This window comes from Oenanthe melanoleuca, chromosome 1A, assembly GCF_029582105.1.
Source record: "Oenanthe melanoleuca isolate GR-GAL-2019-014 chromosome 1A, OMel1.0, whole genome shotgun sequence".
Lineage (NCBI taxonomy): Eukaryota > Metazoa > Chordata > Aves > Passeriformes > Muscicapidae > Oenanthe > Oenanthe melanoleuca.
In genome coordinates, this window is record NC_079334.1 from 1,772,082 (window position 1) to 1,789,982 (window position 17,901).

General features: G+C 38.8%; 1 protein-coding gene across 7 annotated transcripts in view; it reads left to right on the forward strand.

Annotated features, from left to right (window-relative positions):
- Positions 1–17,901, forward strand: part of EPS8 (epidermal growth factor receptor pathway substrate 8) — a 119,140-nt gene that overhangs the window by 52,907 nt on the left and 48,332 nt on the right. For all 7 annotated transcript variants that reach the window (XM_056482478.1, XM_056482481.1, XM_056482476.1 and 4 more), the window contains 2 exons: positions 16,409–16,499; positions 17,532–17,605. In XM_056482478.1, the coding sequence (XP_056338453.1) occupies positions 16,438–16,499; positions 17,532–17,605 (136 nt within the window). In that variant the 5' untranslated portion in view covers positions 16,409–16,437. The remainder of the gene's footprint in view (positions 1–16,408; positions 16,500–17,531; positions 17,606–17,901) is intronic.

Here is a 17,901-nt window from a genome sequence, read left to right on the forward strand (position 1 = left end):
GAAGGCAGCTACTGAAAATTTTGCTCTTTTGTTTTGTATGATCAATAACTGCAAAGTAACAGCCTCCCACATCACTGGGTTGGTTTTTTTTTTCAGGATAACTTTTTGCAGATTTTTCCAGGCACCATCAGTTTGTGAGAGTGGTGGCCCCATGCCTTGCCTCCTATTACCTTTAGGGCCATGAGCTGCAGGTGTGGAGGCACTGGGATGACATCTGGCCCAAGCTAGACTATTACAACCATCATTTTTTAGTTCCTGTAGCACAGAGGTTCCTCTGCACTACTGGGTGCACCTGTGGCCAAGATCCCTCCCAGTTCTGGGGGTTGTTTTGTTGGTCTAGAAGCTGCTGCCAGCCCATATTGCTGTGCCTGCTCCCAGGTGTTGTTTCTGAAGCCCTTGTATTTCCTTGGCTCCTGGGGTGTGTGCTCTTCCTGTTCTTCCCCACTTCTTGAGCAGATATATTGACCCTCTGTCATGTTTTTCACTCATAAAAGGTGAACTCCCATAGGGATATTTAAGGGTGGATGTATTCCCTTACCTTTTAGCCCTTACTGAGTGCTGGTGATGGTGCTACAAACATAGAAACCAGTGATTTATGTTCCTTCTTGGTAATAAATGACCTTGGGACCTGGTCTCTTAGGACCTAAACTGTAAATAATTAAGCTTTACCTCTGTGGAACTCTCACTCAGGCTGGTTTTAGCTGTAATTTCATAACAGTTAACTTTTAATTTCTTTCCCAGACACTGTGCTCGTGTAGAATGGTCAAAAAAAACTCCAAAATTAAAAGCTATGCACACTTTTTTTTTTGTTTTCCTGTGCATCGGATAATAAATGCTGTGCAGTCAAAAACCCAAAGGCAGATGTAACTGCAGAGCAGCCATGTGTAAATTCCAGCTGGGCCTTGCAATTCCAAACAGGAGCAGGCTCTCAAGCCACTGATTCCCTGTTTTTTTTTTTTTTTTTTTTTTTTAAAGTTTATCAAACTCTGATCTTTGGGCATCTGACTTTTGTTTTTATCTAACAAAATGTTGGCAATTTAGATTTTTTTACTTCATATCCAAATAAAAAAGGAGTGTGAAGAAAACAGGGAAGGATGAAACTTTTCAATAGTAGCTGATGAAGTGGATGATTGCAAATTTCTGAAAATATTAAATACCCTTTCTCATTTTTTTTATTTTTTAGTTTGGGCAATTCAAAAAGTGCCAGTCTCATGGTTTAGGTTTTTTAGCTAGGAAAGGCTAATTTATATTTTGGGCATTCTGAGTAGACTGATCTGCAAACAGCAATGCTCAAATTTAAGTGTGAGATTTAGTCCTATGAGAATATTTTGGTGAAATAAATTATTGACTGGGGCATTTGGAAGTGAGTGTTAAAGATGACAAAAATACCCAGCTGAGTGCACTACTGCAGACCCAAATATTACTGTTTCCTCTGAGAATCATCTTGGTGCACGGGAGAACCTTGATTTTCAGAATGAGGGATTTTTCAAAATCAGTACTTAGAAGAGACAAATGGAAACTGGGAAATTTGCTGGTCTGTAGTTCCTTCCATGCCTCCTCCTGAAAACCTCTGAAACAAAGGAAGAAAAAAAGAAAAACTGCATCTCATGATGCTCTTTTACAGGTTTCTTTCCTGCTGAGTGCTAGCTGATGTCATGGTTGACTTGTACTAATTATCTGAGTAACTCTTTCAGCGACCAGGCAGTTCCATACTCAATACACTGTGTGAGTTTATCCCTTCCACTCTTCTCCAAAATAGTTCTTAAAAGTTGTTTCCATCTTGTGACAGGGTTCTGTTACTTCTGCAAATCCTATGGACTTCTTTTACTGCTTTTGTAATTTGATTTTTGATTTGTTGATCCAAATACTTCTCTTATTTCTATGTGCAACAAGATGGGGATTAAAGTTCATCAGGGATCCAAAAAAAAAAAAGCACAAATGAAAAATAAAATGGAAGCAAAGTTTTCTTCCTATCCTTATTTGTGAGAGAACAACACAGCTGGCTCAAACTCTGTGGGACGTGGACAGTAGGCAAAATATATTGTGGAGATACAGTTCCCTACTGGACAATTCAAAAATACACCAAAAAAATCATTATGCTGCTCACAATTTCCTTTGTTACTCTTGTGGCTTGAAATGCATCCCAGATTCCTCGAGTTTTGTGCAATATTTTTTTCTTCTTCCATAAATCTGGAGCTGTGGATGCTTCCTCCCTCCTCTGCTGTATTTTACTCCTGGGCAGGGGGAGGGGGGTGTCCAAATGCCATTTCTGAGTAACAAACCCTCTCATGTTCAGGCCAACAGCATGAGTCAGGAGTGAGGGAGTTCTTGCCTCCACTCAGGTTTGGAAATCTCTGGAAAAGCATTTGTGGTCAGTTTGGCATCAGTTTCTGTACTGCATGTGGCCAGTCTTCTGCATCTTGTGTATTATCCTCTTGGATAATATCCCCTGGAGTGCACTAGAGCATGAGGAGGAGAGGAACACTAAGGATAAGAATAACCTACTATTAGGGAAATGCAGATTACATGACATCACAGTTTGCATATTTCCATTCCAGGAGCAATCCAAGAGGGTATCATCTCCACCACCAGAGAAGTTTCACTGCTTTATGTACTCAGGACAGTTTGCAGTGGTTCAAGTCTTGTTTGTTAACCATAGAAAGCAAGTGCCACCAGCTGCAGTTCTTTGTGTTAAGGCCTCATTACTGGGAGTGAGGGTGCTGTAAAATGCCCCAAATTTGGAAGGACAAAACCATCACTGCCCTTGGTTTCATGTTTGTCCTTCTTGTCACCTGCCAGAGCTGTCTGATTTCTGTGCTAGGGCTGCACTGCTCACAATTCAAGGGAAAGGGGATGCTGAGCATCTCTTGAGCTTCCACACTGCAACAAGAGGGGGAGACCCACTGTCTCTGCAGGAATAAGGGAGCTGCTGCTGAAGCCTGGAAAAGCAGCACCACATCAGGGGAAAGCCCAGAGCACAGTGAGAAGCAGCCATCTGCCAAGTCATGCTAAAATTTGGCAGGAGTGAGCTACACAGGGGCCCCTGGTGCTTGCCAATCGATCTGGGCAGCAGGGAAAAATGTCAGGGATTTCCCTGCCTGTGGAATAATGGTTCCCCTTCCTCACAAAAATCTTTGCTTTTCTAGTATGTTTCAAACAGAAGCATTCAAATAATCAAGAAAAGAGCTATGCATGCCCTTCTGTGGGGAAAGAGTCAATGAGGACCATGGGGGCCAACAGGGCTTGACCTTTCAGAAACAATAAGGGTGTTTGAGACTATTGACCACAAGTGCCCTTTTTGGAACCTAAAGCTGTGTGAGTTTTCTCCCCATCCCAAGATAACAAGCCTTCAGTAAGTTCCAAATAAGCATGGGTTTTGGCAAATCTCAAAACTGTCAGCCAAAAGCTGTCTGTGGTTAAGAATCCAGGTGTGAGGGCTTTTTCTCACTTCCCAATTTCTGTGAATCTTGACCCACCAATTAGAGCTGTGATCTTATTTCACATTTCCTTCAGAGAAAACAGATGTGAATATCTCCTGTTAGAGACATTGGCACTGGCTGAGATGTTCCTGTGCTTTAAAGACCTGAGTCACAAAGCTGAATAATGGCAAAGGAAGGACATTTTTTTGGATGTGTAGCTTGCCCAAATGTCACCTTCAGTGCTCTGGACCACAGCTGTGCTGTTTTCCCTTCAACAAAGGGCATGAAGGTGGCTTGGCCAGCCTGGCTAGATATTAATTGTGCAGATGCCTTTGGGGGAGAAGTATTGCCCTTGTGCATGGGCAGGGAATGGTTTGGTGACCAGTCTGTTCCCAGTTTGTGAGGTGGCTGCTGAAATACCTTATCTTTGAGCTGGATCTTATTTGGGCCACAGCCTCAACTGCTGCAAGCTGCAGCCTGCTCCTCTTCCCTGGATTTCACACTGGCACCCACAAAGGATTTGAGATTTCCACATCAATGTTTTTGTGTCCATGGAAAGGCAGGAGGAGGTCGTAGCAAATCAGAGCAGTAATTGCTTCTGCCATTTCACCTACACCTGTCTGTGAATGACTTTCAGAAAGCTTAATTCAGTAGCAGAGAAACATAAATTACCACAGGGAAAAAATAAATAAATCTACCTCTAATTCTTTTGTTGTCTCTGTTGGGAAAGGCAATATTTATAATTGTCAGTATTAATTTTCTCAGTGATCAACCCAATTAGACAGGAGATAAAGGACAGTCATAGGGTGGATGGCAAGCTGAGTTCCCATCTTAAAGGCTTTGGACAATGTCAGGGACTAGTTTTGAGTCTACACTTGAATTATTTTTTCTCTAATAACTATTTTTTTTCCCCAGAAAGTCTGCTGTAGATGTACATGAAGAAAAGGAAAAGGAGAAAAGCATAAGGCTGAATTAAACAATATGAGGAAAGAGTAGAGGTTATGCAAAGTTCAAGAAGCAAAGGGATATGGTTTAGAAAAACACTGAGATAATGGAAGATAATATATAGATGAAGTAACTGCAATATTGTTCCCCCTGAAACTTGCCTCGTGGGCTCCTGGGGGAAAATAGAAGTTGACATCTGCTTACTTTGGATTGCCTAGCTGGAAAAACATCTGCCATGATACACATGGGACAACATCCTCGTGGGCCATTGCAGTGCTAGTATCAGGGATAAGCCCTAGAAGAGAGAGGAGGTAGCACAAGCCAAGTATTCTTGGTCAAGCCAGAGGAATAGGATGTTTTTATAAGCCAGGCTTAACACTGACTGGATGCATGTTGTTGCCTCTTTTCTTTTTTCTGAAATTAAGAATCCAGTGCATTTTTTTGGATGTGCTGTGGATAGAAGCACTGCTTAAAGTGGGTTTAAACTGTAACACAGATTTAGATTATTTATTGAGAAGAACTTTTTCAGAACAAGGCTAATGGGGCCCTGGGTTTCCCCAGGCCTGGTTCACAGCCTCCCTTATTAGAGGCCCAAGGGAGAGGTTGGGAAACACTACTTTTTGGGAATTACCTTGGCAAGGTTGTGAGATGACTTCCTTCCTTTTCAGCCCCTTTTCTCTGATTGTTTTGGAAACTGCTTCAAAAAACACCAAGTTTTGGGGAAGCACATATAAACAGGCAATTGCTTTGCTCTGACTAACTTCCCAATAATTTGGTCCAAGCTCATTTTTTACCCTGGGTCTGTCACAGACATGCCTTAGCTCAGCAGCAGGTTTCTTGACCAGGTTCCTTCATGAAAGCATAGAAATCTAAGTATTTATGTCAGCATGATCCTTAATTATTTGTGTTTTATGTCTAAAATGTGAATATACTTTAGCCTTTATTATAATTTTTAAATAGCATGGAGTTCAAAACAGCACATGCTTAACATTTGAAACATTGTGTGAAGATATCTGAAAGCTCTTTTTCATACAAGGGCTTCTTTAAAAGCTTTGGGTTTATTCTTCAGTTTTATTTTTTTCTTCAGTCTCTTCTCACACTAACATAAAGGCAAATGTAATGGAAACAAGTTCTAAGTTCTGGGAATAGCAAATAGAAAAAGGATAAGCAGAGAAAAAAAAAAAAGTTCTGCTTTTCATAGGACTTCAGAAGTCTTTGGGAGCTTGCTGGAAGTGCTGGCTCTAGTCCAATGTGCTTTTATTGGCACACATGAACAAATTACCCAGGGCACAGCTATTTTTCTTACTGTAGTAAAAACAGGGACATTGAATAGAGGCTTTGTGTAGGACAAATATTTTCCCTTTGAAACTGGCTATGAGTTTTAAAGTTTATCTAGTGTGCCTTCTGGAAAAGGGAAAAATATACTTCTCAATCTCACAGAATAGAAAATGTCTTCTAGTTTAGGCAACTCAGAGCTCTATAAGCAAAATTTACTCATTGGTGAGGAGCTGCTATAATTTTATAATAAACAGCATCATTTCTTAGTGCCTGTTTATATTGTGACTGTGTCCCTCAAAAATTTCCTATGGATCTCTCCCCTCTAGCATCTCTTGCAGAGTTTTCTTGCCACATGGGTGTAGCCAGGAGGATAAGGGTGTTATGGAAAACAGCTTTTAAGATAACATTCATTGCTCTAAGGATTGTTTCTATGGGTAATTCTAATTCCAGTTGGAGCTGCAGCTCTCTTTGTTGTGTTGTTGCTTTTCAAAATCTGGAGCAGCAGAGTCTCCACTGAGGGTCATTTATACAAGATCTCCATAAATTGACTGGACTTGAAAGATAAAAACCTAATTAGTTAACTTTCTGAGGTCCATAGGAGGTTAACCTGAAGGAAGATTTTAGATGAGTGCTGCTTAGGTAATGTGTAAGAACACAAGAATCTAGTCTAGAACAATTCTTGTAGAGGTTGGAAGTGAATGGCAGAGCCCAATTTCCCCAGCCTCACCTGTCAGCCAGGAAAGGACCAAAAAGCAGCACCTAATTTGGCTTTTTGGCTCCTTCCCTTTCTCCTTTCAGCCTTCCCACCCACACTCATTTCACACACATTTATTTCTAATAAATGCACCAGTCAAAAAAAAATAAATTCATGTTCTGAAAGAGTTTTGAAAATTATCTTCCTTCAAAACCTGTGGGAGTTTTCCAAAAAGTATAGCTTCACTGGGGCCAAGGTATCTTGGGCTTCTGTCCCACAATGTCTGACATCAGTTTTAAGAAAATTTGACATTAAAAATGCCTCAGCAAATGTTTTCACTTGAATGGATGAGCAAATTGCAATTAAATACCTGCTGTAGCATTTCAAAATCCCTTTCTAGTGAGAACTTGTTAAATTTGGCTTGGTAACCATCAATGCCAAATTCCTGGGGAAAATTTTCTTGTGAAATTCAAACTCATTTGAAGAAATTGCAGCAAAAAGCATTTTGAGGTGATTATAATTGATCTTTTATAATGGTATTTAATTTTGTCATCCTTAATCCCTGGATGTTTACTGGAAACCAAATATGTGATTGTAAAGGGATTAAAATTCTTAAAAGTGTATACTTTTACTTCTGAAAGTCAAGCCTGTAAACTTGACAAGCCTGGGCATTCACAGCAGAAACTGCTTTTGAAAATGTCAATCTGTGAATTGAGTTGGAAAAGAATCAAATTAATGCATTTGATTCAGGTAATTTTAAACAAAACCTCAAAAATATGACATTTGCCAAATATATGGCAATGGAACGGAAATACACATAGAAGGGCTTGGCCTGGATTAATGGATGAGAAAATTGTATCCGTGCAGTGAAACAGAAATGATTGCAACTAGAAAACCAGAGACACGGAACACCAAAAGTTTAAATCTATTTTCTTCCCACAAATTGTGGGATCTGCTATTGTTCAGCCTATTTTCTTCCAGGAAACAACTGTGAGTTACATAAGTGCACTGTAAATACAGTGGCAGGGTGTGACTTTGGTCAGCTGTGACCTCAGCTCAGTGAGCCCTTTTACACTTGACTCACTTTGTGCTGAATAATTGCAGCCCCACCACTGGTGCTCAGATAGAGCCTTTGTTTACCTGCTGAATTGCAATATATTCCTCTTGTGGGCTATGTGCCCATTAATGTGAACAAAAAAACTGATTAAAGGTTTTCTGGTGAGCCAAACAAACCCCTGCAGCTGATGCTGGGATGCAGGTGAGTTATTGTGTGTCTGAAAGTGCTGAGAGCTGTGCTGACCATGGTCAAGGTCATTCTACTCCACAAATACACTGACAATATTAAGGGAATATCTCAAATTACTTCTGAGAATATGAATAATCTGTTACCTTTTCTGGCATTAAAAACTCTAATCCTCAAAACCTTTTCAGTGAACTTTGGTTTAGGTTGTGTTACCTAAAGTCATGAAGTTTTGCATATCAGTCTTGTGAAACCTTGTTTGTACATTATTTGAGTCAGGGAAGTTAGTCAGCATCACTAGAATAGTGTGTGTTTATTTATTATGTTTTTAAATTCAACTTTTAGATTTGCCACTGAGCTCCCAGCTGATGCTGGGATGCAGGTGAGTTATTGTGTGTATGAAAGTGCTGAGAGCTGTGCTGACCACAGTCAAGGTCATTCTCCTGTTAAATACACTGACAATATTAAGGGAATATCTCAAATTACTTCTGAGAATATGAATAATCTGCTACCTTTTCTGGCATTAAAAACTCTAATCCTCAAAACTTTTTTCAGTGAACTTTGATTTAGGTTGTGTTACCTAAAGCCATGATGTTTTGCATATCAGTCTTGTGAAACCTTGTTTGTACATTATTTGAGTTAGGGAAGTTTGAAGAGTTGGTCAGCATCATTAGAATAGTTTGTGTTTATTTATCAAGTTTTAAAATTCAACTTTTAGATTTGCCACTGAGATCCCAGCTGATGCTGGGATGCAGGTGAGTTATTGAGTGTCTGAAAGTGCTGAGAGCTGTGCTGACCACAGTCAAGGTCATTCTCCTGTTAAATACACTGACAATATTAAGGGAATATCTCAAATTACTTCTGAGAATATGAATACTCTGCTGACTTTTCTGGCATTAAAAACTCTAATTCTCAAAACTTTTATTGGTGATGTTTGGCTTAGGTTGTGTTACCTAAAGTCATGAAGTTTTGCATATCAGTCTTGTTTGAATTATTTGAGTTAGGGAAGTTTGAAGAGTTAGTCAGCATCACTAGAATAGTGTGTGTTTATTTCTTAAGTTTTAAAATTAAACTTTTAGATTTACTGTTGAGCTCCACTCTAAGCTTGTGGTCTGATCAAACACTTCTCAATTGTACCTATTTGTTCACATTTGTTAAACAGAGCATTTTCTGTTTTCACATGGAAACTGCCTTTTGTTTGTTTGTTTGTTTGTTTGTTTGCTTTTGGGTTTTTTTTGGGGGGGGTACCATTTAGAAAATCTAAATCTTACAGAAAAACACAGAGCATGAACCCTTGCCATAGCAAAGTTTGAGTCCTTCCAGATACATGTTAGTTTGCATTCAGAGCACTTCACTGGTGGAAGAGCTGAAGATTCAATAAACAAAACTAAATCATCAAGGAATGCCATCAGTGGGTGGTCCACAATGGTCTGGAGTGTTTAAGATCATCAGCAAGCCAGTGGATGTTGCTCCTATTCAACTTTGCCTTATTTAATTCAAAGTTGTAACCTACTACAGACATAAAAATTGATTCTCTATGTGAGTAGCTGACAGACCTTATTAATCTCACCAAAACAGAAGAAAGCAAATTTGTGAAAACAAAAATTAAATCTTGCCACATTTCTACTGAACCAAATCAGAGAGGTATTGAAGAGTCTTCTTGTCTTTTTTCTCCTCCTCCTTATGTTAATTTTTATAGCCTGGATGGAGTATGTCATTATAATGGTTTCAGCTCAGCTTTTGTTGTGATCTGCACCACGCCAGTTTTAATATTGTCCCTGTGTCATGGCACAGTTATTAACTGGCTAATAGCTGTGGATAGATGGTTAAACCAGTTTCATTTGGGCAACTTGCAGCAGGTTTTTAACTGTGTTTATTTTTTTGGCCAGAATGGGAGGAAAACTTTTTCTAAAGCAACACCTAAAACCGTTATTTTACAAACCTTTATATTCTTCAGAACTTTTTTGAAGCTTCCAGTTCTAAAGTGATGGCTTTAAAGTTGGCTGTATACTGCAAACTGACTTTCAATTTAGAGTCTGGAGTGCCCTCTTTTGAAATCTAATCATCTCATTTGAAGCATGATGTATCAAAGAATAAAAGGAAATAAGGAAAAAAAAAAAAAAATCAGGGAGTATGAAGAAGGAAGTACAGCTGTGGTTTCTGTGCTGGGTCAGCAGAATTCACCACTCAGCTTTTTTAAGGCAATTAAAAAAAAAAAGAAAAAACAACCACCAAAAAACCCTACAAACAGCAAACCCACCAAAACCCCAAAATTTGTACATCTCTCTTTAAGTGGAGATACTGAGTGTGTTGTTGTAGCTATGCTGGAACTGGGATTTATGAGTATAAATAGCATCTTTTGCCAGCTCACTTCATATAGACTTAGCAAAAATACTGGTTTTTATGCTACAATTTAATCCTTTTATCTACTTTCCCCTATGAATTCCTTCAAATGCCATAGACTCCTTCCTCTTTACACTGCTCTGTAGGTGTGAAATTTTTTTGTTTGGATTTTTGGGTTGTTTTTTTTATCCTTTCTTTTTTCTTTCATACAAGATATTCCAGCTGTGGTGATACATTCTGCAAGGATTGCATAATAATCTTGATCTTGGTAATTAATACTCATGTTGCTTTAGATGAGGTGGTTAATTCTCTAATTAAAAATAGCAGTGAGTGGTGGCTTTAGTGCTTGGCATATTTATTAACATTCCTTTGTTGCAATGAGGATTTTAAGTCTTTGAAGCTTTTGTATCTCTAAAGCTGTTTTATTTTCTTTCAATATGGTTAATTATAAACCCTGGGCCAGACCTGAGTGAAAGGGATGGAAATAGGTTGCCATGCCAGAAAAAGAACCTGTTTTCAAGCACTTTATTAGTGTGGCAATAATAAGGAAGTCCATGACCATGATCTGTCTGAAGTTTATTAATTCAATTCTTCATGTTGCTCTTCATATTTCTCCCCTTTCTCAAAATAAAAGATAGCTATCATAATTGTGATGTTAGAATGTTTTTTAACAGTAAATCACTGGTAAAATATCATAGTAGGAAAAAGACAACTTCCAGTCCATTTTTTATCTTAGTTTTTCCATTGGAAATCTTCTCTTTTAGGTAGCAGAACACAGGTCTTGCATTAACATATTAAGTCTTCTGCTTTAGTTGATAATTGTGACAACAAATTTTCTTAATAAATTTATCGTATCCCTCCTGCTGAAAGAAATTCTGATAATGAATTTAGCAAACTCCTTCTTAGTGAAGGACTCAGGGAAGAGTATTAGATTTCAGAAAGTGTCAGTGAAAATCAAAACACTTTCTGAAACTGGCAAAACCAGCAGAATCAATTTACAAACCCCCCTGGGTACTCTGTGTGCCTGGACAGAGTTTTTTTTGGTTTTTTTTTTGTCTGTCACTGTCTTGAGTTGCTGGAAAAGCTTCTACCCCTGTGACCTCTTACACAAACAGGTAAATAATACTCTGGGCTGGAGTTCACCTTTCTATAAGGAGTAAAATTGAGGAGGAGAGGGAGACACATCCAGTCCTTTCCTCCCCACCCCCAGGTTTCTTTAGCAGGAGCTCCAGTTGGTTTAGTGACACTGAATCCATCACTAAAACCTAAAACCAGGATGCAGAAGTGCAGATTTGCATAAACTAAATGCAGTGTAATTAGTGCTGAGGGCTGTGCTGGACAAGTGCTCTGAATACAGAGAAGTCCTGAAGGAAACATCATTTTCAAGATTATTTTATTGTGGTTATTCTATTGATATGTTTGCTGGTGCTTGGACACAGGGGTGAATACTGGAGTACACAGAGCTCATAAATACAAAATGGCTTGAGAGAAGCAGAGGGGACAACAGCCACAGTGGTGGGGAATCAAGTTTATCTGTTTTGTATTCAAACTGCAGCATTTGTAAGGCCTGGCTTTCAATTTTTTTGCATTTATTTTTGCCATCATCTCTTCTAGCAGCTTTTGGATGTTTCAACCTGCCTAACAGGAAACTGAAAACATTACAGAGCAAAGCTCAACCCATGGCAGCTTTTCTCAGAGAAATTCTGGTATCAGAGCAGTGAGGATGGAAAATCCCCAGGGATCATTTCAGAACTATTACTTACTTATGCATTCATGTGCATTTTGGTGTTTATCTCGAGGCAAGATGTTGAACAAGCAGCAGAACTCGTGTTTGCTCTTGGTTGCTCAAGTCCCAAAGCAGAGGGCAGCAGCAACATTTCATCTGGTTCCACAGGATGCATTTCTGCCAGGAGTTTCCCATGTGTAAAACCTGTGGCTGGAGTGAAGACACAAATAAGAGGAATGGCTCAGAACAGCAAGGTGGACACCAGGAGATACTGTTTAAACATTTAGCAGAGTGGGGAAAGGTGTGTGTGGGTGAACGGGGTGAGGAGTGAGAGAAAACAGATAAAAATGGCAAGTTAAACAGTTTTTGTACATTCTGTATGTCAGCAGTGCTGAGTGATGTGGGATGCAGTGAGAGGCATTTTTGCTGAATGCACAGTGAGCTATGAGAACATGGATTTTTTTCCCCTTTTGTTTTGTTCTGTTCTTCCATAATACTTTTTAAAGGGGAAGGGTGGAGAGAGAATGTCCTTATCTGACATTGCTACAGTGGCTAGGGAATAGAGTTACCTTAATAGCTAATAATAATTAATTAATAAATGTTAATAATGGAAAAGTCCACTGTTTTTTGTGTATTTACAGCCTGTGCTCTGGCTGGGGGGGAGGGATTTGGGGGATGCATGATAACAATGACATTTTCTTAATCAGTAGACAATAATAATTCCAGCCATTTTTGGCTTTCCTGTTCCTTCCTGTGCATCCTTTTCTATTTAGCCCTTCCTCCTCCAAAAGTTCTAAAATATCCACATCATGAAGTTGTTTCTCTTTTGGTTTCCATATGATGTTGTGATCTACCATTGGATAGGACTGGAAAAGAGCACCAGGCTTTAGAATATCAGATTTTCTCTAATGATACAGCTCTGCCTTCCTAGGAAAGGTCTTTGGTTGTTTTTTGTTTTTTTGATTTTTTTTTTTTTTTAATAAAAAAAACCTGTAGGATTTTGTTGCTTTCAAACTTCTATTAGGAAATGACGTGGCAGGATATGTGAGTTGTTGATGTGCCAGGTAAATTGCATTGTTTTCATTGTTTGCCATGCTACAAGATGGGGAAGACATAGAGTATTTTTGCATTTTGACATTTTTGAAAAGATGAGTATTTGTGAGTGATAAAATCACATTGTACAGTGGGAGGATTATCACCTGTGACTGCTGACCAGTGAAGAACCACAGTTCATCTGTCTCAGAAATGGTTTCTCTGTTATAAAGGCTGGACCCTTGCCATTTACAGAGCTGCTGACTATCAATATCCCTTCAAAAATAAAGCTTCAAAAATGGCAGCAGGGAAGTCCTAGGTGGAATTTGTTGTTGTTGAGACAATTTTGTGATTTTTTTGTTTGTTTGTTTGTTTTTCAAAATATAATATTTATAATTATTTTTAACTGGTTTTAACTACATATTATTTTAATATACCTAAGGATAAATACCATGGTATTTGTCTTATTGTTAACTATTATTGTATTTATTTTCTTATTATTCTTTTCTCCTTCAATCTTCCCTGGTTTAAAATATTTCTTTTTGAGAGCAGGCATGGTTGTATTGTATATTTTTTTGCAGGGTGCTGAGATGTGACCATTCTTGGTCATATTCACAAATAAACTGTTGATACTTCAGGCCTAATTGAAGAAGGATTGTACAGTTAATTGTGAAGGATGTTTATTTTAAAGTCTAGGACACCAGTGTGGGTTGCTGTAAACTGCTGGGCTGAGGTGAAAGGGGAGATTAAAGAGGAAATGAAGTTTATTAATAGACTCCTGGTTGACAATGGCTTTGCAGTGTGCAGGGAGTGACTTTTGCTACAGGACTGGCTGGGTATGAGAGATGAAAGAGCATCTGAGATGAGAAACACAGCACAGAAAGCTGTGCCAGGGAACAATAAAGCCCTGCACATACTGTTCACCTTGGGTGGTTTTTCACTTTTCTTCATCATGCACTGAATTAAAAATATTAAGGACTTCTCCTAATTTTTTTTTCTGAAAGACTTAGGTTGAATGAGCTCAAATTGTCTGGTAATTTTGGGGAGTCATGAGTAGCTTTTTGATGCTGTTATAAATATTTCAACTAATTATAAATACTGATGGCAAAGGTTTTGTTTGTTTCCCATTCAGGAGTTTTCCTGAACCAAGTGACAGAAGCACTGCATGAAATTGCAATGGCATTGAAATTGTCATGTCAAGGTAGTTGTCCTGGCACTTCAAAAACCCTGGAAAATTGCATGAGGGATAGGAAATATTGTTGGCTTTACTCAACTGTCCAATGGCAAGTGGTGTTTTGTTTGCATATCAGCTAAAGCTGGCTAAAACTTTTGTGTTTGCTTGGCAGAACAAGCTACTTGCTTTTTTTTTTTAGTAGTCAAAATTTTTTGCTTCAAATTTTCAATATCTCTTCATTCAAAATATAATTCTGAAGCTTTTTGTATTTAAGTGGTGTTGTGCCTTAGACTGTGCAAGGATTTAGTCATGAGAGATGGTTTCTTTCCCCAATGTGAAAATCTGCTGCTCAGCTTTCTTGCTGCTTTTAAATTCAGTGTGTCATGCTGACTTCAAAGGCTGAAGCTTGAAATTCTAATATATTACATTCTAATATATTACATTCCTTCTACCCAAAATATCTGTTTCACCACCTCCATAAAATTGAGTGACTACAAATACAAACCAAGTGTTTGTCAGATTAAGATGTCAGAGCAGTGGAATTATTCTGAGAGAGTTTTAAACCAAGGGGGATTTTTCCCCCCCAGATCTCACTTTAAGACAGATAGTTGCAGAATTTGTTATAAACAGTCTATGAAAAAGACTACAAATCATAAAAGATTATGACAAACAGAATTATTAAATGAATGCTGTCTTAATGTGTGATGGGAAGTGAAGTGGGGATACCAAACAGCAGCAGAGATAATCTGTGTGTTTTGGATGTGGTGACCTTTTGGAAGCTAATCTCAGTTTAAACTGTTAGGCAGGGCAGCAAATTGAGCATGGCTGCAATGATGATGAGAATTAAGAGCTGATAGGAAATGTTGAAGAGCTCAGAGCTGGAGAGGAGCCCTCTGAGCTGCTCTGGTCACTGAAACAGAACAGGGAGTGCCCAGTCAGCTGGCAAATTCTGCTGAGAAAATGAATAGTTGTATCCTTTGGAGTCATGGGACCATTTCAGGATGCTTCCCAAAGGTTGTAATTGCTCATGAATTGAGCAGCACTCAGCATGGGTAATAATTTATTGGAGACAGCTGCTAAGGACTGCACTCCATAAAAAGAGTCTTGGAGCAGCCAAACAGGCTGCTTGGATATGTGATGTATTTGTGGGCAAAGTGTGCTTGTGGCACTGAAGAGGTGCTGCAAGGAGCAAAGATTTCCAAGAAAATTAAAGAAACTAAAATTAAAAAAAAAAAAAAAAAAAAAAAAGCCAAATTACAAGTATGTACCCACTGTAAGCAGCACCACCCTGCCACATGATTTCACTTGGCATGTCAAATAACCTCTGTTCTTGTTAGTTTTGCTAATATATTTTGCATTTTATGAATATTTTGCTAACTGTATCAGTGGCAGGAGGTGCCAGGTGTTCCTCAGACAGGTACAAAAATTCTGTTGTCAGCACAGAAAACCAGCAGCTTGTCTGCCTCTAGAACTGGCTGATGAATTTAGGGCTTGGCACAGATTTTTATTGTTTTTTTCATAGAAGAAGGAAGTAGCAGAATACATGTGGGCACTCAGTGGGCACTGACAGGTCAAACAACTTTGTAAAACAAGAGGAGAAGAGTTAATTGGGGCAGGGAGCTGATTTAGGGCTCAGAAGATAAGCTGGCTGCAAGGCAGCTCCAGAGCAAACAGAGCAGCTTGTGCTTACTTTGAAAACAGCATTTATAGTTCAAATTTGATCTGATACACTTCTGTCTGTTCAGCAGTGTGACTGAAATGTAGGGAAATATTCAAATTTCTATTATTCATGTAGATATGTAAATGGAGGAATATTTGCCCATGGTATATGAAAGGGTTATGAAAGTCATTTTCCAGAGTTAGTTTTAACTTCAATGGACATGCTATTAAAGGGAGAATTTTTTAAACTGTTTTATCATGTGCTTTTCAGCAGTGCTTTTAGAGGAAAGGTTTCATTTGGCAGGCCAAACTTTCAGGATGTTAAGCACTGCTTAACACACACACAGACACAAAAAAAAAAAAAAGTTTTCTTAAGTACCAAAATAGCCAACCAAGTTTTCTTTTGTGCTAACAATTGTGTTTCAATTAGATAATGCATCTTTCTAACAATTCAGCTGAAATGTTTCATAGAATATGTATCAAAAGGTCATTTTAAAAGTGGCATTTGAAAGAAATGAATTGGGGGTTGAAATCAAGTGTGCTGGAGTAATAAAGTTGCCATTTGGAACATCTTGTCCACTTTTGCAGTAGATGTTGTTCTTTGTTTAGTGAGCCTTTTATTTCTACAGCCATTCCTAAAGACCATTGTATCAAAAATAATAGCTTTGCTCACTAAATTATAAATTATTTGAAGCAATAACTACCAAATTGCTACTGGGAGAAGTTCCATAGTGGGTCTTTGAGGCATCACCAGGATGCAGTTTATAACAATTGCGCTTGTTGATGCAATTTCCTTCCTGTTTCAACCCTAATTTTCTCATTAGGTTTGTATCACCTCTGTGTTAAACCCTCATCTTTTAGGAGACTTCAGTTGATGTGCTGTTGTTTCTTTCCCCAGGTGCTTTCCCCCAGGGAGTGACTGTGAGGATGAATGGACACATATCAAACACCCCTCCCGGTGGATATGGAAATTACTTCCCTCAAATGAAGTAAGGTTACACCTTTGGCTTGCCCTTTATGGACAGAATAGTCTTGTGCTTCCTTCTTCAGGCTTTCAGATAGAGCTATAATTAGTAGGTCCCACTGGAAATATGAAATTTTCTGTAGAAGTGAGGGGTTTGCAAACCATGGAACCAAAGAGACAGATATCACCTGACTGCTTTTTGTGTGCTGCAGGGACTCATCAGAAACAGCAAAATGAATTGCTGTAGCCATAACATCCTTCTAATGTTTCTCAGAGAGGTCTTTCTGTGCCTGAGATGTTTAAGGTTAGCTCTGAGTGAATGCATTTTTATGCATAAAAGATGAGGCTGCCTCTCCCATCTGTGAGAACAGACTGTTTCCCAGTCAGCAGAACTGAGCAGCTGCTACCTGAAAGTGTTACCTTGCCTGAGATAAGAGGATGATCCCTGTATCAGGAGCATGGCACTAGACTTACTCACAGCACTAATGAGAATTTACCTGTCTGATGCTCCATCCTGTATGGAGCAGGATGTCTGTGGTGTCTTTTGCTTCTCATATTTTTGTCCCCTTAAGGTGAACTCATTATCACTCATTCTTGAAACACTTGTAGTCATATTCCTTTTCATTTGTGTAAGACAAGGACAGTCATTTTAAGTTTTTCATTCAAAGAAGTTAATTAAAAACAATCAGCACTTGTGTACACAGGGGAAAAAACCCCAAATCCTACCCAAATCTTTGGCATAGTCATCATTCTTATTATTGTCATTATTACTATCATTGTTATAATTGTGCAGTGAGTTTGCTACTTGAGTTAAGGTATTATTTATTTGTACACCACACCCCAGCTGTGCATGATGTACTAAATGCAATAAAAGAGAGCTCAGAAAGGTCTACAGCCCAAGTGAAACAATCTCCCTCATATTTATGGTGTGGAACAAATTTCCAGTGTCATTCTCTCTCTTACTAATGCTGTAGGTATGTGTAGTCCTATGGAAGGGGGGGGGGGGTGGTTCAGTGCCTGCCAAAGACAGAAAATAATCAGAAATGTTTTCTTCCAGTGGCTATGGCTCCCCAACGTTTGCTCAGGGAGAGAGGGAGCAGAATTCAAGAACAAGTGCAAAAGCTCTCTACGGTAAGGTGGCAAAAATTCTCTGAACCCCTGTGCTAAATTGCTGTTTAAATAATGACTGTGATGTCATGGAAATATTTTACACATATTAATCTGAAAGTGTATGTACATACACATGGGTGTGTCTGTCAACTAAATGAAAAACAAAGTGGTTCCATTCCTACTAAAGCTAACTAGAAAATGTTCATTTTACTGAGCAGAGTGCTCCCACCTGCTCATTTTTCAGGCAGCAGTGTACAAAGCATCCATCACAAACTCAGAGTGATCCTGCAGCTAAGGCATGCACCAGGGAGAAGGTG